Source organism: Oryx dammah, unplaced genomic scaffold (assembly GCF_014754425.2).
Source record: "Oryx dammah isolate SB20612 unplaced genomic scaffold, SCBI_Odam_1.1 HiC_scaffold_28, whole genome shotgun sequence".
Lineage (NCBI taxonomy): Eukaryota > Metazoa > Chordata > Mammalia > Artiodactyla > Bovidae > Oryx > Oryx dammah.
Window position 1 is genome coordinate 110298104 of NW_024070212.1, and position 22094 is coordinate 110320197.

The 22094-nt window shown below is 40.2% G+C and overlaps 1 protein-coding gene across 3 annotated transcripts in view; it reads left to right on the forward strand.

Annotated features, from left to right (window-relative positions):
* GIGYF2 (GRB10 interacting GYF protein 2) overlaps positions 1 to 22094 on the forward strand; it is a 133079-nt gene that overhangs the window by 29920 nt on the left and 81065 nt on the right. For all 3 annotated transcript variants that reach the window (XM_040231776.1, XM_040231775.1, XM_040231777.1), the window contains 3 exons: positions 8071 to 8200; positions 9090 to 9185; positions 21038 to 21149. In XM_040231776.1, coding sequence (XP_040087710.1) covers positions 8071 to 8200; positions 9090 to 9185; positions 21038 to 21149 — 338 coding nt within the window. The remainder of the gene's footprint in view (positions 1 to 8070; positions 8201 to 9089; positions 9186 to 21037; positions 21150 to 22094) is intronic.

Below are 22094 nucleotides of genomic sequence, written 5' to 3' on the forward strand. Positions count from 1 at the left end.
GAGAATTCAAAGCTGAGATTTTTAGATTACTGTTCATGATCTTTGTGGAGTTGTGAGGGAAATGAGAGACATTCTGGAGGATGGAATTTATTAATAGTCCCAGTTTTCAAAAAGAGTAAAAAGATAACTGCCATCTGAAGGAATTTGTTGTTATCCTAGGGTGCATTTTAAAAGAGAACATTAAGAGTTGTTTAGAAAACATTTTATCAAGGGCCTCATAGTTTACATCTTGGGTTAGGTAAGGAGATAAGGAGGCAACAAGGATAAGGAACATGAGAAAGTGAAAGTTGCTCAGTCGTGTCTGACTCTTTGCAGAGTGCTACCCCATGGACTGTAGCCTGCCAGACTCCTCTGTCCATGGATTTCTCCAGGCTAGAATACTGAAGTGGGTAGCCATTTCCTTCTCGGGGGGACCTTCCCAATCCAGGGATCAAACCCAGGTCTCCTGCATTGCAAGCGGATTCTTTACCATCTGAGCCACCAGGAAAGCCAAAGGATATGGTATCTACTTTTGAATTATTTATTTAGTGGGGAAGCTGACACTAAGTAATTTCGCTGTCAGTGTTCTAAGAGGGGGAAGATCCCCAGAGGATGTAATGGTAACCCACTCCAGTATTCTTGCCTGGAGAATCCCATGGACAGAGGAGTCTGGCCGGCTATGGTCTGTAGGGTTGCAGAGTCTGACAGGACTGAAGCGACTTAGTATGCACACATGCACATTGTAAAGGGAGTATAATGCTTATACAGGATATTCAGCTGCCTGTTTGACGCTTGCAGGCTTCTCATCCTTTATAGTTTTCATCCTTTATAGTTTTCCAAAACTGAGCTCATGAATTTTGCCCTTTTAAATTTCCTCTTCTATTTCATCTTAACATCACAGTGTGCCCGTTAGCTCAAACCAGACATCTTGGAGTTATCCAGGTCATTTTCTTTTACTTCTATATCCCTGTGTCTAGTCCATCACAATGCTGTGTCAATTCTACCTCCAAAATACTTCTTGAACCTATTCGTTTCTCTCTCTCTCCATTACCTCCAGCCTGGTGTAAGCCACTATCATCTCTGATATAAACTAAAGGACAGGTCTTCTAATGTTTCCTGTCTCCTTTTCTTCTGTGTTGTCCCCACTGCAGCCAGAGTAATCCTAAAATGTAAATAGGATCAAATTGTCTCCAAAATCCTTCACTAGTTTTCCGTTTGTATGACTGTTTATTAGCTTTTCCTTCCATTTGCCAATTAGTTCTGTGAACATTCGTGGGTACTTGTGTGTAGTCAAACACCCAGGATCTAGATCTCTCTCCTTTCCCTCCTACGGCCCTCTTTCCAACCCCCTGCTGCTGCTGCGTCACTTCAGTCATGTCTGACACTGTGCGACCCCATAGACGGCAGCCCACCAGTCTCCCCCATCCCTGGGATTCTCCAGGCAAGAACACTGGAGTGGATTGCCATTGCCTTCTCCAATGCATGAAAGTGAAAAGTGAAAGTGAAGTCCCTCCGTCGTGCCCTACTCTTCGCGACCCCATGGACTGCAGCCCACCAGGCTCCTCCATCCATGGGATTTTCCAGGCAAGAGTACTGGAGTGGGGTGCCATCGCCTTCTCTGTTCCAACCCCCTACCCTCCTCCTGCTTCTCATTTTTTCCTTTCTTCCTTTCCACTTAACGTCTCTACTTCCAGGCAGTTCCCATGGCGTCCCAGGTGAAAACAATTAGAAAAAATACTCCAGACAACAGAAAGCCTGTGTGAAGACAAGTGGACGGGAAACTATAGGTTTAAGTGGGAAATTCCAAGACCTTTTGCCTTGGCTATATTGTGAAGTGTGGGCGAGAAGAGCTTGCAGGCAGCCTTTTTATGTTAAGTTTTTGATTTTACCTGATCATTGCGTGCCAGTGAACTGTTAATCGGGGAGCACTTTATTCAAATTTGCTTTAGAAAGAAAGAACTGGTAGTAACGTGGAGGATAGACTTTGACTGGTTAGCTCATTTAGGATGCTATTGTAGCAGTTGAGGTAATAAGTGTGAACAATAGAAGGTTAATTGGCCAGAGGATGGTTTGAGAGATTTAAGATTTAAAACTGATTGTTTAGTTGCTAAGTCCTGTCTGACTCTCTCGTGGCTCCATCTCCTGTAGCCAGCCAGGCTCCTCTGCCCATGGGATTTCCCAGGCAAGAATACTGGAGTAGGTTGCCATTTCCTTCTCCAGGGGATCTTCCTGACCCAGGAATTGAACCCATGTCTCCTACATTAGCAGGTGGTTTCTTTACCACTGAGCCACCAGGGAAGCCCTTAAAACCTGATAGGATGTGATAATTGGGTATGGGAGATGATTCCCAGACTGTTAACCATTTGCTCAGTAGATGGTGGTAGTCTTACCTGCCTTTGGGAATACCGGTGATGAAGGAGGTTTTGAGGGAGGTTTGGGGTCTGTTAGACCTAAAGGGCTGTGAGTGGTTGAATAAGAAAGCCTTACTCTGTCGGGGAGAGTTCACACCTGGAACTGAGTCATGAGCTTACACAGAAGTGCTTTTAGATGTGTACATCTTCACACATCTACATGGACATTCTAAATTACTTTTGTAAGCTGAAGTTTGGATTTGAACAACAGTTAACAAGTGAGGATTGTGGGTGTTGGGGAGGGGTGGTTTTGGAAGGCCCAGCTGCTGCTACCTGTCAGTGACTACTAGTACTCCTGGGATTAGCACTGGACCTCCTGTGTTAAACAGATCTCCATATGGCCAGGAAGATGAAGATGATCAGGAGAGGGAAATTGCATTCGGGCCTAGTGTTGAGGTTGTTGAACTTTTCCAGAGCAGTGGAATAGTGGGGAAAAGCCACGTTGTGCTGGGTTTTGAAGTGGTTGGGAAGTGAGGTGATGAAGACATCTCTGAAATGAAGAGGAAGATGACCAGTGCTGCATCACCAGAGAGGGATGCTGCATTAGAGGACTTTTAAACAAATCACTATTAGATATATTGAGAGATGAGTGGAACGCTGATAGGGAAAGATTGAGTTTCTAGAAGAGAGGGCTATATGGAGCATGATTCTAGAGGAGGTAAAGGTCACTGGTGGGTTTTTAGGGAAGGATGTTATCTAGATATGTTTCAGCTTTTGCAGATATCTGTGGGTGAAGGAGGACTTGGGACAGGATTTGTTGGTTACTAAGTGGAGCACAGCCATTCTCCTGGTTCAGGCTACCATCTTCTCTAGGTTGCGTTATGCTTTGCTTGCCTTCACAGTAGCTGGAGGACTCTCTTTAAGTATGCATTCCTGGTCATGTTACTCTTTAGGTCTGGTAACTGTAAGAAGTGTTCCGTTCCTAGGCATGGAAAGCCCCTGGGGGTGGTTCAGTTGCTCAGTCATGTCCGACTCTTTGTGACCCCATGGACTTCAGAACACCAGGCTTCCCTGTCCTCACTACTTCCTGGAATTATCAAATTCATGTCCATTGAGTCAGTGATGCCATCCAACTATCTCATTCTCTGGGGATTGTTGGGCGGATTTGAAACCTTGTGAGGAGCAGATGAAGAAATTAGGGGTGTTGGATGAGTGAGCTGGAAAGCCTCTAGTGAGACATAATAATTGCAGATACTGGAATGAGTTTTCCATTAGAAAATGGAAGGGTGCTTAGATATGCCCTCTAGTGGTAGTCACTCTTAGGGAACATGTTAAGATATTTTAAAATGATTTTAATTATATAGATATATATTTAAAACTTAATTTTTGGCAGACTGAACCATGACTATTTTAAAACTTTGAGACCTCACTGTTCGAAAGATTTTGATCTTTTTAGTCATAAAAACCTTTGTTTTTGACTCTTGGTTCTGCTGGCTGTGATTATGGGTGAATGGCTTAACTCCTTGGCTTTGTTTTCCCCATCTGTCATATTGTGGGTGGTTGTGAAACTTAACTGAGTATATGTCACCTTCCCAGCTTCAGTTCTCTCTCAGTGGATATTGATTCCACGTTTTCAGGGAAGAGCCCAAATGTTCATGAATGTGGTGTGAACCACTGTGCTGGCAGGTCCTTCAGCAGTGGTTGGTTGGGTCCTCCTTTGTGGGCATATTGTTTTATTACTGACTTGTTTAGCCTGTCTTACAGGGAAAGACTAGAGATCTCTTCAAGAAAATTAGAGATACCAAGGGAACATTTCATGCAAAGATAGGCTCGATAAAGGATAGAAATGGTATGGACCTAACAGAAGCAGAAGATATTAAGAAGAGGTGACAGGAATACACTGAAGAACTGTACAAAAAATATCTTCACGACCCAGATGATCACGATGGTATGATCACTCACCTAGAGCCAGACATCCTGGAATGTGAAGTCAAGTGGGCCTTAGAAAGCATCACTACAAACAAAGCTAGTGGAGGTGATGGAACTCCAGTTGAGCTGTTTCAAGTCCTGAAAAATGATGCTGTGAAAGTGTTGCACTCAATATGCCAGCAAATTTGGAAAACTCAACAGTGGCCACAAGACTGGAAAAGGTCAGTTTTCATTCCAATCCCAAAGAAAGGCAATGCAGAAGAATGCTCAAACTACGGCACAATTGCACTCATCTCACATGCTAGTAAAGTAATGCTTAAAATTCTCCAAGCCAGGCTTCAGCAATATGTGAACCGTGAACTTCCAGATGTTCAAGCTGGTTTTAGAAAAGACAGAGGAACCAGAGATCAAATTGCCAACATCCGCTGGATCATCAAAACAGCGAGAGAGTTCCAGAAAAACATCTATTTCTGCTTGATTGACTATGCCAGAGCCTTTGACTGTGTGAATCACAATAAACTGGAAAATTCTGAAAGAGATGGGAATACCAGACCACCTGACCTGCCTCTTGAGAAACCTATATGCAGGTCAGGAAGCAACAGTTAGAACTAGACATGGAACAACAGACTGGTTCCAAATAGGAAAAGGAGTCCGTCAAGGCTGTATATTGTCACCCTGCTTATTTAACTTCTATGAGAGTACATCATGAGAAACGCTGGACTGGAAGAAGCACAAGCTGGAATCAAGATTGCTGGGAGAAATATCAATAACCTCAGATATGCAGATGACACCACCCTTATGGCAGAAAGTGAAGAGGAACTAAAAAGCCTCTTGTTGAAAGTAAAAGAGGAGTGAAAAAGTTGGCTTAAAGGTCAACATTCAGAAAACTAAGATCATGGCATCTGGTCCCATCACTTCATGGCAAAGAGATGGGGAAACAGTGTCAGACTTTATTTTGGGGGGCTCCAAAATCACTGCAGATGGTGACTGCAGCCATGAAATTAAAAGACGCTTACTCCTTGGAAGGAAAATTATGACCAACCTAGACAGCATATTAAAAAGCAGAGACATTATTTTGCCAACAAAGGTCCGTCTAGTCAAGGCTATGGTTTTTCCAGTGGTCATGTATGGATGTGAGAGTTGGACTGTGAAGAAAGCTGAGCGCCGAAGAATTGATGCTTTTGAACTGTGGTGTTGGAGAAGACTCTTGAGAGTCCCTTGGACTGCAAGGAGATCCAACCAGTCCATTCTAAAGGAGATCAGTCCTGAGATTTCTTTCGAAGGACTGATGATAAAGCTGAAACTCCAATACTTTGGCCACCTTATGCGAAGAGTTGACTCATTGGAAAAGACTCTGATGCTGGGAGAGATTGGGGGCAGGAAGAGAAGAGGCCGACAGAGGATGAGATGGCTGGATGGCGTCACTGACTCGATGGACGTGAGTTTGGGTAAACTCCAGGAGTTGATGATGGACAGGGAGGCCTGGCATGCTGCGATTCATGGGGTCACGAAGAGTTGGGACACGACTGAGCAACTGAACTGAACTGATAGGAGTTGGACTCGATGACCTCTAAGTCCGTGAATAATTGGAAAGAAAACAAAAAACCAACCCAATAACAATGAACACTTTGAGCACCCAGACTGTAGTCTTAATCTGTTTATTACCAAAGAGAATCAGGCTCCCTGGTGAAATGGTTATTCCACATCTGAGGCAAGAAATAATCTGATTTTGGAACATTTGACACACCAGATAGAAATGAAGCTCTCAAAGACTACTAGGGTTGGGTCAGAAGGACTTGGGAGCTAACCTGAAGCCTCTCCCACTAGACAGAGATGAGAGAGTTTGAGTATTGTTAAGAATAATTGCAGTGAAATGAAATATATTAATGAAAATAATTTTACTGTTGGAGGATTGTTAGTGAACCAAGTCATTATGAAAACTAATAAATGAACGAAGGAAAGCTGTTTCTTTTCTTATATGAACTATATTCTATTAGGTAATACCAGATAGTATAAGAGGGAAGTTTCTCTTTGTAGAACTACTCTACCTAGTAAATAAAGAAGAAATGACAGAATAAAGTCAGTCTGTAATCTTAGTGAATTTGGGGATCTAAGCTTTGCTCTTGAAGGACTGCTTAGCCTTGCAAAACCAACCAGGCAGTATGTGCCTCCTGGTGGAGTAACATACACCACATGGATGTAGTCTTGCCAAGTCTACATCCAGTCACCTGTTTACATGAAATGCAGAGAGCAGAGAGATGTATTAAATTATATCACAGGGATAAAGTTAGCAAAATTCAGACTTAAAGAAAAATCCTTATCTTTTAGAGATAACATTTTGAAATATTTGCAGATGAAATGAGATAACTTTTCTTAAAAGAATGGTCTCCAAACTTGAAAATAATTTCCTTTAAAATTTTTGAAAGCAAAAGAGTTCCTTCAGAGTAATATTAAAGGAGGGTTAGATAGGGCTGTAGAAGGAGTGAGATGGCCTGGGGACTGGGTTGATGGATACAGGAGAGTTTCTTCTTGATCCTTTTATATATGTTCAAAAGTGTCTGTAATAAAACATTAAAAAATAAGTAAAAAGAAACTGAAAGAAAAAATAAAACTTTATTAGTCTTACTGTACTAATGCATACTCATTTTTTCCCCTTGGTATTGCTTTCTACATGTAAACACATTCTGTGTATTTACTGTGTACCTGCTACTTTTTCTGCTGTTCTTGAATAATGTGCACCTATTTATTCTGCTTGACCTTCATGCTTTCTAATGTACAAGTTGTAGACCGGTCCCTCTTTTTTTTTTTTTGTCAATACAGCTGAGCAATTTGGGGATATATTTCAATGCTTCTGTTGAATTTTCTTTGGGCTAAACTGCTGACTTGCAGTACCTAGGTCCCTTTTACTGTTGTTATTTATTACTTTATAGAACTTTGGGCTACTCCTGGTAGTAGTTTTCCCTGGAGGAAAACTTGCCATTTTTTGCTGAGATTCAACTCCTTTTTAAAATAATAACATCTTATAAAATTAACTTGTTCCCCTTTTCCCAGTTTTCTTCCTTCGAGGTAATTTCTGTTATCATCTTGAAGTATATTTTTACCTTTCTTTTTTTCCTGAGCAGTAAATATGGCTTTTATTTTTTTTTCTCCTTGTACTTCACCTTTTTTTTCCCACAGTATTTTCAAATTCTCTACACTGATCATTAATTTGTTTTATTAAAAGTGAATTATGAAATGTTGGGGGCATATTTAAAAGTATCATCTTTTTTATAAGTGTCTGTATTTTGCATTTTCTATTGGGGAGCAAAAATATTTTTTAAAGTGTTTTGTTAAATATTAGAAAATCATTCTTTGAAGTCACTGTTTTAGTTTTTAACTCCACAAGTACTGCTTAAGAATTTGCGTCATTTTACATCCTTGCCAGTAGCTGGCATTGTTAAGAGTTTTTAATTTTTATTAATCCAGTGTATGTAAGGTGATGTCTCACTTTTGTTTTAATTATATTTTACTTTTATAGTTTGGAAGAAGGTATCTCCTCCTTACTCCATAAACCTCTCAGGGATATGGCACAATACTTCTTAAGTTAAGGAAGTTGTCTAGTTATTTGTCAATGAACTCAATGAACTATTTTCTTAGAGAGCTATTATAGCAGATTGCCTTAGAGCTAAAATCTTGGATACACTGAGATAATGGCTTTTCTTTTCTGTTCTTTTGAAGAACTAAAATGAAAATCTTACATTATGTGGAAATAAAAAGTCCTTACTGCCAGCACTTTTGACACTTTGTTTTTCTATTCTGTCTGTTGTTTTAGGCTCCGAGCTCTGTCCAGCGGTGGGAGTATTACATCCCCCCCTCTTTCGCCAGCATTGCCGAAGTATAAGTTAGCAGACTATCGTTATGGGAGAGAAGAAATGTTAGCACTTTTCCTTAAAGACAACAAGGTAAGAATGTAGAAAAGAGTTCAAAATTGCAAATGTGATTTCTGGGTGTGTACAGTTACATATTGCCACATGAAATAGCTAGGGTTCTCTCTCTTCTTCCTGTGTGGAACCTGCCGTAGTTCACAGAGGCTCTTGTAAATGATGCACACTCTGTGCTTTAGAGAAAACCTGAGATCGCATCACAGAAGTGGAGAGCCTTGTGGAAGCAGGAGAGTGGGCAGGACTTGATGCTTTGTCTCACCGGTTGCCTCACAACCTTCATTTTTATCCCATTGTGATGGCTGAGAAAGTTTTCCCTTCTCTTTATTGCATCTGGCATTCGTCTCTCCAGTGAGATATTAGGAGCCAGAAGGGCAGATGCTGCTCTTGTTCTTTGCTTTTGAGTTAAATGTAAAATTTTTAGTGGGGAGAAAATCTTAAAACATAGTACCTCATTATTGTTACTTATAAATGATCAAAACTGAAACAGTATAAAGTACACTTCTGTTATGTAACTAGTGAGAAATAACATTTTCTACTTAAGTGTACTTTGCTTTTAATTTTATTAATGGATTAAGGATCAAATTTTAATGATCGTTGCTAAGAACAGATACAGTTGCTTGTAAAATTCTCCTTACCATCTGTGGTTTGAGTTAAATGTGCACTCTGGAGTATCAGGGTCAGTGCTGTATATCAAATCTGAGCGTGGTAGCCTGATGCGAGGACGGGGTGAGTGACTGGGCTTTTTAAAAATGTTTGACCCTGTCAGAATATTAATTGTGACTGAATAAGCTTTTAATTCATATCTTTGATAATCAGCAGCAGATAAACCAAACAATATTTTCTTGTTTTGGCTCCGTAGAATTGCAGGGAGAGCATTAATCTCATGGTCATGTGTTTGGTCAAACAGATCCCTTCAGACCTTCTGGATAAAGAATTTCTGCCTATTCTACAGGAGGAGCCCCTGCTGCCACTGGCTCTTGTGCCCTTCACGGAAGAAGAACAGGTGTGTGTGTAGCTTTGAGCCTCAGGTCCCACCCTTGTTTGCTCCCACTGAGGCATGAAAATAGGAAGTTCCTGCTTAGGCTCTAAGGGGTGTCCTCCTTCCCCACGTCTGCTTCCTTCTACTCTTCTTGGCATATGGATGCCTCTCTTAGTTGATGAGATTCTGATTGAGATTTGAGGCTGTTGAGTATTATGTAGAGATAAGGATGTGTGTTAGAATAGAGAGAAAAAGCTATTTTTCTGGGGAGAGGGCCTTCTTTTCAGAAACTTGTCATTTTTCAGAAGTAATCTGCTAAACCTGAATTCCCACCAGTTTTTACCACTAAAGGAAAATGTAAATAATCAGCTCACACAGTGTGCTTAAAATGGTGCTTTTCTGTCACAGATTTTTTAAAATGATAATTGTGAGAAAGTTAGAGTTTTGGGCTGTAAAGTAACAGATTCTGTGTTACAGTGTACCATGTCCATAGATAAATAATGGAGTTTCTGATTTCAACGAACTGTGGTGATCATTGGGCTTCCCTCATAGCTCAGTTGGTAAAGAATCTGCCTGCAGTGCAGGAGACCTGGGTTCAATCCCTGGGACGAGAAGCTGCCCTGGAGAAGGAAATGGCAGCCCCCTCCAGTATTCTTCCCTGGAGCATCCCGTGGACAGAGGAGCCTGGCGGGCTACAGTCCATGGGGTCGCAAGAGCTGGACACGACTTAGCGACTAAACCGCCGCCACCGTGGTGATTATAGTAAAATGGAGAAAGAAAGAGCTTTTTTGGAATGCCACTTTAAATGAAGAATCATCATTATTTTATAAGAAAACTGCTTTAGTGAGACCTAAGTTACATGCCATAAAATTAAACATTTTTGTAGTTTTTAGTAGATGCAGAGTTGTGTAACCCATCACCGCTATCTAATTGAGAACACTTTTCATTATTTTTTTGTGACAGCTCTGGGTGTTCTCCCTACACTCTTGCCATGCTGTGCATGGTGAAATCAGTCTATTAAGAGGGAAAAGCCTATTAAAAGAACTTAGTGAAACGTCCCTGGTGGTTCAGAACTGATGGGGAGCTAAGATCTCACAAGCCACGAGGCATGACCAAATAAAAATTAGACTTCTGTTAACCTGCGTTAAGTTTTAAGAAAGGTGTGATATTTATTTGGTGACTTTGAGCATCATCCTTCTGTAAGCAATTTCATTTCATTTGCGGTTTCTCCTAAATCAGGTTGTGCGGTGTGCTTAGTTGCTCAGTCGTGTTTGACTCTTTGCAACCCCATGGACTGTAGCCCGCCGAGCTCCTCTGTCCATGGGGATTCTCCAGGCAAGAATACTGGAGTGGGTTGTCATGCCCTCCTCCAGGGGATCTTCCCAACCCAGGATCGAACCCAGGTTTCCTGCTTTGCAGGCGGATTCTTTACCATCTAAGCCACTGTGAGAGCCCAGGAATACTGGAGTGGGTATCCTGTCCCTTCTCCAGGGGATCTTCCCGACCCTGGACTCTAACCCAGCGGATTCTTTACCAGCTGAGCTACCAGGGAGGTCCAAAATCAGGCTAATAGTTCCTTCTTTATTCATGAAACCCAGTATCTAGGGTCATCAAATATTTTCATTGATCAAAAGTTGTTATAAAGAATTCATCGGAAAGGAAGGGTCCTGTCTCTAGTAATTGCTGAAAAGTTTCTTTTCAAAAATGGTAAATTTTCTTTAAAAAAAAATTGGACATCTGGTTATATTTTGGTTTAATTTTTCTCAAAAATATTTTTATTATGAAGCATTTCAAATAGTATAGAGAATATTATTACAAAGACCTGAATATTTTCAACTCATATACATCTAAAAATAATTTGTGTATACCTTTGTTTTAAGAAACAAAATTTCTCCTTCACCATAGTTGAAACTGCCTGAGGTGTACCTCTCTCTGCATTTCCCAGGATTACTATGAATCAGATTACTTTCATCATTCATGTTTTGATATTGTAATGACATATTTGTATGTCCATATACCTGTAAGAGCTTCCTTTTATAGGGTTATAAATTTTACATGGACTGTAGCTTGCCAGGCTCCTCAGTTCTCCAAGCAACAATTCTAGAGTGGGTAGCCATTTCCTTCTCCAGGGGATCTTCCTGACCCAGGGATTAAACCCAGGTCTCCAAATTGCAGGCAGATTCTTTACCATCTGAACCACCAGCGAAGCCTATATTGAAGATAGCATTCTGTATATTATGGAGGAGGAAATGGCAACCCACTCCAGTATCTTTGCCTGGAGAATCTCATGGGCAGAGGAGCCTGGCGGGCTACAATCCTTGGGGTCACGAGAGTCAGGCACAACTGAAGTGATAGCACCACTGTATAATTCTATTCTGCAGCTTGTTTTTTCTTTGAGTAATGATTTTTAGATTTCACATTCATACATATGGCATCAGTTTGTTCATCTCTGCTTTATATTATCTCTTAAGTGAGAAAAATCAATAAAATACTTTTTTTTTTGCTATAAAAGATACTCCTATTTGATTATAGAAAATACAGAAAGATATGAAGAGGTAAATCTTTCCTGTAAAATCACCATGTAGAAATAATTACTTGTTAACATTTAGTATGTTTAGTTTGTTTTTGTGTATCTTCAGTTGTCAGGATACACCAGTAATGCAGACTGAATCCAATAGCGTATCAGGATTATACACCATGGCCAAGTGGGGTTTATCCCCAGAATTCCAGGGTGGTGCAACATAAAACCAATATAATATACCCCATTAATAGAATGAAGAAAACAAAGCACTTGATCACCTCAGTTTCCACAGAAAAAGCACACAATTCAACACCCTTTTGTGAAAGCAAATGTAACGAACTGGGAATGAAAGTGAACTTAATTAAGGGCTTTTATGAAAAACCCACAACCAACATTATACTCAGTGATGAAAGACTAAAAGCTTTTCTTCTTGGATTGGGAACAAGATAGTATATCTACTTTCACTACTGATACTGAACCTTGTGTTGGAAGTTTCAGGCGAGCTCTTAGGCTGGAAAAGGAAATAAAAAGAATCCAGATTGGAAGGGAAGAAGTAAAATTATCTCTGTTTGAAGATGACATGATCCTACATATAGAAAATCCTAAAGAAGCCACAGAATAACTGTTAACACCAGTAAGTGAATACAGCACAGTTGTATGCTACAGAATCAGTATACAAAAGTCAGTTGTGTTTCCATTACTATGTACTTAGTCGCTCAGTCGTGTCCGACTCTTTGCGACCCCATGCCCTGTAGCCCGCCAGGCTCCTCTGTCCCTGGGAATTCTCCAGGCAAGAATACTGGAGTGGGTCGCCATGCCCTCCTCCAGGGGATCTTCCCAACTCAGATATTGAACCCAGGTCTCCTGCGTTGCAGGTGGATTCTTCCCTGACTGAGCCACCAGGGAAGCGTTTCCATATACTAATAATGGACAGTTTGCAAAGGAAATTAAGAAAATTCTGTTTACAATAGTATCAAAACCAAAATACTTAGGAATAAATTTAACTAAGGAATATGCCAGCAAATTTGGAAAACTCAGCAGTGGCCACAGGACTGGAAAAGGTCAGTTTTCATTCCAATCCCAAAGAAAGGCAATGCAGAAGAATGCTCAAACTACGGCACAATTGCACTCATCTCACATGCTAGTAAAGTAATGCTCAAAATTCTCCAAGCCAGGCTTCAGCAATACGTGAACCGTGAACTCCCTGATGTTCATGCTGGTTTTAGAAAAGGCAGAGGAACCAGAGATCAAATTGCCAACATCCACTGGATCATGGAAAAAGCAAGAGAGTTCCAGAAAACCATCTATTTCTGCTTTATTGACTATGCCAAAGCCTTTGACTGTGTGGATCACAAGAAACTGTGGAAAATTCTGAAAGAGATGGGAATACCAGACCACCTAACCTGCCTCTTGAGAAATCTGTATGCAGGTCAGGAAGCAACAGTTAGAACTGGACATGGAACAACAGACTGGTTCCAAATAGGAAAAGCAGTCCGTCAAGGCTGTATATTGTCGCCCTGCTTATTTAACTTCTATGAGAGTACATCATGAGAAACGCTGGACTGGAAGAAGCACAAGCTGGAATCAAGATAGCCGGGAGAAATATCAATAACCTCAGATATGCAGATGACACCACCCTTATGGCAGAAAGTGAAGAGGAGCTAAAAAGCCTCTTGATGAAAGTGAAAGAGGAGAGTGAAAAAGTTGGCTTAAAGCTCAGCATTCAGAAAATGAAGATGATGGCATTCAGTCCCATCACTTCATGGGAAATGGATGGGGAAACAGTGGAAACAGTGTCAGACTTTATATTTTTGGGCTCCAGCATCACTGCAGATGGTGACTGCAGCCATGAAATTAAAAGATGCTTACTCCTTGGAAGAAAAGTTATGACCAACCTAGATAGTATATTCAAAAGCAGAGACATTACTTTGCTGACTAAGGTCCGTCTAGTCAAGGTTATGGTTTTTCCAGTAGTCATGTATGGATGTGAGAGTTGGACTGTGAAGAAGGCTGAGTGCCGAAAAATTGATGCTTTTGAACTGTGGTGTTGGAGAAGACTCTTGAGAGTCCCTTGGACTGCAAGGAGATCCAACCAGTCCATTCTGAAGGAGATCAACCCTGGGATTTCTTTGGAAGGAATGATGCTAAAGCTGAAGCTCTAGTACTTTGGCCACCTCATGCAAAGAGTTGACTCATTGGAAAAGACTCTGATGCTGGGAGGGATTGGGGGCAGGAAGAGAAGGGGACAACCGAGGTTGGGATGGCTGGATGGCATCACGGACTCGATGGACGTGAGTCTGAGTGAACTCCGGGAGATGGTGATGGACAGGGAGGCCCGGCGTGCTGCGATTCACAGGGTTGCAAAGAGTCGGACACGACTGAGCTACTGAACTGAACTATATGAAACTTTATACAATTAAAAAAAAATGAAACACTATTGAAAGAAATTAAAGATCTTAATAAATGGAAAGGCGTTAGCATTTTACTAAGCATTGAAAGACTTAATATTATTAATGATTTGCTGCCAGTACAATACCCACCAAAATCCCAGTGGCTTTTTGGGTAGAAGCTGCTCTTAAAATTTATATAGAATTGCAGAGGACCCTAAGATGTCAAAACAGTTTTGCAAAGAAATAGGACCTATCCTTCCAGTTTCAGAACTTAACTGCAAAGCTACAGTAATCAAAACTGGTTTTAACTTCCCTGGTGGTCCAGTGGTTAAAACTTTGTGCTTCCAATGTAGAGGGCATGGATTTGATTCCTGGACTAAGGGAACTAAGATCCTACATCCCTTGTGGCAAAAAGAAATTTAAAAATTCCAAAACAAAAACAAAGAACTGTTGCTTAAGGATAGATGCACATACCAGCTGATTATAATTGAAAGTTTGGAAATAAAACCAAATCACTCCATACTGCTGGATCACTTTGAAGAAACATATGTGGGTATGTATTACTTTTGTTCACTGCTACCATACCTATAGTGTTTTACCCTTGCTTTTGCAGTGTTCCATGATTTCATTGTTTTTTAATGAGCAGTAAATCATGTGGAATTCTCCAGGCCAGAATACTGGAGTGGGTAGCCTTTCCCTTCTCTAGGGAATCTTCCCAACCCAGGGATTGAACCCAGGTCTGCCACATTGCAGACGGATTCTTTACCAGCTGAGCCACAAGGGAAACCCAAGAATACTGGAGTTAGGTAGCCTATTCCTTCTCCAGCGGATCTTCCCAGCCCAGGATTTGAACCAGGGTCTCCTGCATTGCAGGCAGATTTCTCTACCAACTGAGCTATCAGGGAAGCCCAAATCATGTGGTTTAGAAATCAAAATTTATCTCTCCCATCCTTTCCACCAGCCGTCTGTCTCCTTTTCTGAAAGGCAGCCTGTATTCGCAGTTTCTTGTGTATTTTTCCAAGTAAATATTGAATATATTTCCCCTTTTTTGTGCAGGTGGTAGTGTATACTAAGCTTTGTTCTATATTTACATTATTTTTATTGGAAAATATTCACTGCAAATTTGGAAGAAGTATTCTTTGTTTTAGTTTGCATTTCTTTCCCCAGTGCAGAGTTTCTCAGATACTTGCATTTATATTTAATTTTTTGTTCTTTGCCATTTTGGGGTGGGGGGGATAGTAATCTTTTTCTTGAGCTAGTCCTAAACCTAACCTGTTAAATTTTCTTTTTTTGTTGTTGTTCAGTTTCTTTTTTATTGGAGTACAATTGCTTTACAGTGCTGTGTTAGTTTCTGCCGTACAATGAAGTGAATCAGCTGTATGTGTACATGTATCCCCTCTTGAACCTCCCTCTCACCCCTCATCCTACCCATCTACTAACTTGTTCATTTTTCTAAATTTAAAATTGCATTGGTTTTCATTTATGATATTTTTTAATACAGAAGCTTATTTTTATATAACTCATTATACCAGTTTCAGTCTTTCGTGATTAGTTTTCCAATTGTTTATGAATATTTTTTAATAGTTCTTTATTTTTCGTTAAATGACTGCCTAGATTTCTTAGAGACGACATGGGTTACAAAAACTTTTTAGTAAGTAGGCAGAAGGACTTGGTACTAGTTACTAACATGATATACTTTAAGGGCTACACAGATTACTTGATTAATCAAAAATTATTCAGTAAATGTTGCGGAAAACTGTTGGTTTTTTAAAGGGAGTAAAGTTAGATATGCAGTACACCTTCACATGAAAATTAGTTTTAGAATCACTAAAGAAGTAACTCTTCATTGTTTTTATAATGGAAAAGTTTATCTTAAGGTGTTAAGATTTGAATGCTGTAATTACCAGGGCTTAATGTAAAGATTGGCTTCCCTGGTGGCTGAGGCAGTAAAGAATCCGCTCACAATGTGGAGACTTAGAGTCTGATCCTTGGGTGGAGAACATCCCCTGGTGAAAGAAATGGCAGCCCATTCCAGTAATCTTACCTGGAGAATTCCATGGACCGAGGAGCCTGGCATACTGCAGTCCATGGGGTCGCAAAGAGTTGGACATGACTGAGCGATTAAGCACAGCACAGCACAAAAATGCAAAATTTAGGAATTCTTGACACTTGCTAGCCTTTTTTTTAATAATATATGTTGGAATAGGACAGTACTTAGAGATGGCAAAAGATTCATTAATATTTTGAAATTAACACCTTGGATGGTTACCTGTTCAGGAATTGTTTAGACCTTCCTAGCTAGAGTTTTGCATACCTATTCACCCTGTTACTCCTGTCTGGGAGGTAAATAATTCTAATAACCTAAAATAGCTTCTTGCTATATATCTTGTTTCCTGATGTTACCTGAAGAGGGTAGTTTATCTTTAAAATGCAAGTTAACTGAGTTTGCGCACTTCATGCCCACACCCTCCCCACCACATATACTCTTAAACATACATGTACACACATATATGAATGCATGCATGTGTAAAATATAATTACTTAAATGGTTTTCTTTAAACAGAATCAATGCTCGAATAAGATCTTCTGGTTGCTCTTTGATTGGACATTTCCCTGTATGTCCTTATCACGTTTAAAAAGCATTCAGTTCAATTGCTCAGCTGTGTCCGACTCTTTGTGACCGCACGGACTGCAGCATGCCAGGCCTCCCTGTCCATCATCAACTCCCAGAGTTTACCCAAATTCATATCCATTGAGTCGGTGATGCCATCCAACCATCTTATCCTCTGTCATCCCCTTCTCCTCCTGCCTTCAATCTTTCCCAGTATAAGGGTCTTTTCCAATAAGTTAGTTCTTCTCATCAGGTGGCCAAAGTACTGGAGTTTCAGCTTCAACATAAGTCTTTCCAATGAACGCTCAGGACTGATCTCCTTTAGAATGGACTGGTTGGATCTCCTTGCAGTCCAAGGGTCTCTCAAGAGTCTTCTCCAACACCACAGTTCAAAAGCATCAATTCTTCGGTGCTCAGCTTTCTTCCCAGTCCAACTCTCACATCCATACATGACCACTGGAAAAACCGTAGCCTTGACTAGACAGACCTTTGTTGGCAAAGTAATGTCTCTGCTTTTTAATATACTGTCTAGGTTGGTCATAACTTTCCTTCCAAGGAGCAAATGTCTTTTAATTTCATGGCTGCAGTCACCATCTGCAGTGATTTTGGAGCCCCCCAAAATAAAGTCTGACACTGTTTCCACTGTTTCCCCATCTCTTTGCCATGAAGTGATGGGACCAGATGCCATGATTTTCGTTTTCTGAATGTTGAGCTTTAAGCCAACTTTTTCACTCTCCTCTTTCACTTTCATCAAGAGGCTTTTTAGTTCCTCTTCACTTTCTGCCATAAGGGTGGTGTCATCTGCATATCTGAGGTTATTGATATTTCTCCCGGCTATCTTGATTCCAGCTTGTGTTTCTTCCAGTCCCGCGTTTCTCATGATGTACTTTGCATAGAAGTTAAATAAGCAGAGTGATAATGTACAGCCTTGACGTATCCTTTTCCTATTTGGAACCGGTCTGTTGTTCCATGTCCAGTTCTAACTGCTGCTTCCTGACTTGCATACAGGTTTCTCAAGAGGTAGGTCAGGTGGTCTGGCATTCCCATCTCTTTCAGAATTTTCCACAGTTTATTGTGATCCACACAGTCAGAGGCTTTGGCATAGTCAATAAAGCTCTATATATTACGCTTGTAATTTAACTGTTACCGGATTGGTGTATTTTATTTATTTTATATGAAAGAGAGTCACTTCATTTATACATTTTTTTTTATTAGACGATACATGTGTATACATGCAAAATTCACAAAGCATATACAGTGAAAAGTCTATGAATGACCTAGGCTTTTTTCTTCCTCAGAATTTACTGTTATTTTCATTTTCTTATGTTCCTTTCTAGGGTATGTAATACAACTGCAGCTACTTTTGTGTTTATTCTTTAAGACACACACACACGGCTGCTATTTAGTACAACTGCAGTTACTTTTGTATCTGTTGTTTAAAATGCACACACGTGAGCGTGCACGCCTGCTATGCATACAGTTCTACACTGTTTTTACCTAAGCATCTATTTGGGAGATGACAGATATTTATTTAACTTTTAAGATGTGTCACTGTTCTAATTACTTGTTGCTTAATGTGTTAAGTGCTTACAACAGTCCACGAAGTAGATTCCTTTTCACATTTTATGCACGAGGGAAATGAGGCACAGAGTTGAGTAAAAGATCCACAGTTCAGTCTCGGGCAGTCTAACCTCTCCATGCACTTCACTCCAGCTTTGCCTGTTAGGCTGACTGTATGAAATTATGGTTTTCTGGATCAGAAATGATTGAATATTAGCAGTTTTGTATGATGGTGGTGGTGATGTAGTTGCTGAGTCATGTCTGACTCTTGGACCCCATGAACTGTAGCCTGGCAGGCTCCTCTGTCCATGGGATTTCCCAGGCAAGAGTACTAGAGTGAGTTGCCATCTCCTCCTCCAGGGGATCTTCCTGACTCAGCTTTCACCCATCTCCTCTGTTGCATGCAATCTCCTGCACTGTCGGTGGATTCTTGACTGAGTGAGCCACCAGGGAAGCCAATTTGTATGGTTAACCCTAATAAGTAAGAGTTGCCTCATATTTTTAAAAAATTGTGTAGAATTCCCTATGTAGATAGCCGTGATTTTTAGATCAGCTCCTTTTGATTGATACTTAGCCAGTTGCCATTTTTGCTTTCACAAACAGTACTGCAGTTAAAATTTTTCTGCTTATGTTATTTTTCACATGTGTAAGAAGAGAAATTGTTGTGTCAAAAGGTGTGGACATTAAAATATACTTTGACAAATGTATCTGATAAGTATATATATTGCCTTTCAGAGATTATACCAACTTCTACTTTCAGCTGCAATGTGTTAGGATGTGTGAAAGAAAGCATATGAGTTTCCCTGAACCCTGTAGATGGGTGCGTTTGAGTTTCATACATGTAATACTTTGGTTATGAGGTATTCAACAGTGTCAGATTCTGGCATGTACAGTACATTTAACACTGACTTCTATTTTTCCAGTATTAGAATACATGAATCTAGATTTTGGGATTTCACAGTCTTGCTTAATTGTGATCCCAGAAGAGTTATTCAGCAACACTGCTGTTTACTGTGTGCCCCGAGATAAATTAATGCATTTGTTTCAACTAGCTTTTCTTAAAAATAATTTTTATTAAAATACAGTTTGAAATAAGTATTAAGTTTGGTATCTGCCTCTAGTTTTCCATTATTAATTACATCTTGGTCTTCACGTTGTGAAGTTACTTGATTGTATCATTATATGCCTATAAAAGTCAAAGGAAAAAATAAGTTTCTAAAGTTTACCTGAACAAATTCTATTGAATATAGTTCTGATAAAGACAAATAGTGACAGGTAATGAGGAGAAAATCACCCATATATTAAAACAAGAAATTTAGTAATGAAAGCAGAAGTTTTTCAAACCAAAATTACATGTTGATTTCTTTAAAATAGGAATATCATATTTCATTTGATTTTGAATCCAAACACAGTGGAAACAATTTGGACTTAAAAGAAGTAGTTGAATTACAGAATTTTACTTCCCTGAAATTCAGTTAGCTGCTACCGAATTTGTGTACTTTAAGCCTCACTTGTTTTCTCTCTGTCCAGAGGACCCTTGCTGCAGCCATGCTGAAGCTGTGTTTTCCACACTGTACCATACCACTGCATTTTTGCACAGATGTTTTTTAGGTTCTGTGCTGTGCTTAGCTGCTCAGTTGTGTCCGACTCTTTGCGTATAGTCCATGGAATTCTCCAGGCCGGAATACTGGAGTGGGTAGCCTTTCCCTTCAGGGCATCTTCCCAACCCAGGGATCGAAGTCAGGCCTCCTGCGTTGCAGGCGGATTCTTTACCAGCTGAGCCACAACGGAAGCTCAAGAATACTGGAGTGGGTAGCCTATCCCTTCTCTAGTGGATCGTCCCATCCCAGGAGTCAAACTGGGGTCTCCTGCATTGCAGGTGGATTCTTTACCAACTGAGCTATCAGAGAAGTCCGAGTGATAGGAAGTATTCAGGTAAAGATGTATTCCAAGTTTTGGGGTTTAAAACTGTCTCATTAAATTGTTTCACATGTCTAGGATTTTTATATTTCATAGATCATTTTCCAGTATTTTTATAATTGCTTCCTGCTTTACCTTTTCCTAAGCCCTGTGTGTTCCATTTATCCAGAAATATCGACTAAACTTATTTTTGAATCCTAGACCTCCTGTCTTCCTGTGTCCCCTCTTCATGTTTGAAGGATGCCCACTCACTACTGTTCTTGTCATATTTGACCCTTTTCCACATTGACTATGGGTGCAAATGAAGGCTAATGACCAAGTGATTGGGATTTTGTTTATTCCTCAAGCATTCTCTTCCCCTACCCACTTCTTACTTTGCCTTTCCCCATTGATCCCTGATACCTGTCATTCTATTAAACACTAGTTGGAGTTGCTAATTCACATTGATGAGCAGAATGAGGCAAAATGATCAATATTTTTTTCTTTATCCTGTAACTGTTGATTCAGACCTTTTGTGACGCCCGCTCATTTCCACCTTTCAGTAGTTAAAGAACCCTTTCAAACCAGATCTCTTTTACTGCGTATTCTCTGTTTATTATGAGGATGCATACGTATCTTGCCGCCTCCTGGGTACGTACAGAACCTAACATGGTGTAAGCATTGGTTGTTCAAGTTTGTTGATCTGAAATATTAGTTAAAAATTTTCAGCTAAAACCAGATTTTGGAATGTCTTAGTGTGCCACGTGGTGATTGTTTCTCATCGCTAGTAGTCATTAGATGCCGGTTTATAGATGCTGTGGGAGATGGTGAGGAACAACATGCAGTTTTATCTGTTATATCCATTTTTTTTTTCTTTCTTTTCTTTTTTTGGCAGAGAAACTTTTCCATGTCCGTAAATAGTGCTGCTGTCCTGCGATTGACAGGACGAGGAGGAGGAGGAACAGTGGTGGGGGCTCCTAGAGGTCGAAGTTCTTCACGAGGGCGAGGTGAGCTTTCATGTGGAAAAAAAGTAATAACGGAATGGTGGAGAGAGAGAAGAGGGAAATAAATAAATCACTTTAAAAATATTTCGATATTTGATTTTCCAAAACTGTCCTTTGACATTAACTGCATAATAAATGTCCTGAATATTTGTTTTCGGAACCATTTCTCAGTGTATCTACTCCACAACCCCTGGTTTGGAGTAGAAGAGGGTGATTTGAGCCTAGAGACTTGAGTGTGAATGATTCTAGATGGTCCTAATTCTCTTTGGCAAATATTCATGATCCATGTTCCTCACCCCCAGGGGACCTTACGCTGTGAGAGCCAGGGTTCCCTGAAGTGACTTGGCTGCTGGAGTGGCACCCAGGTCCCTGCAGGCCTCTGTGACTCGGGTCTCCATATAAGGCCATGTGCCAGGAGTGTCCCCAGCCAGAGAGAGGCTTTTGTAAAAGCCGTCTCCTCAGTACGAGACCTTTTTAGGGTGCAGAAGAAAGAAAAATTTATGCAACAGTCCTTTATATAATCTGTAGTTTTGTATTATAGATTTGTCTTTTCTTAGAAGAATAATTGATATTACTTGTTCTTTGATATCTTCTCCCTACTTGGAGTTTGTTGATCTTCTGCTCCTTAAGGGCATTCTTAATGTTTGCAATATAAATATTTATTTGAGCTTTTACTTCTAAGTTGGCTAAGTCATAGCAGAAGTCTCAACATACCTTGCAGTTTTAAAAGGTGCTTTTGAAAGAATTGGATGTCTGCAAAAAGAAGAAACCATTGCCTCCACAAATTGCACCGTCCAGGGTAGCATGATCATGAATGTGGAGTATCTAAATTCTTAAAGTTATGCTTTATGAATAGAGTGATTTATGCCCACTCTTTATAGAGACTGTATTAAATTGTGCCTTCCTGTAAAGGGGTTTCATCCAGAATGTGGGAAGGCAACTGTTCTG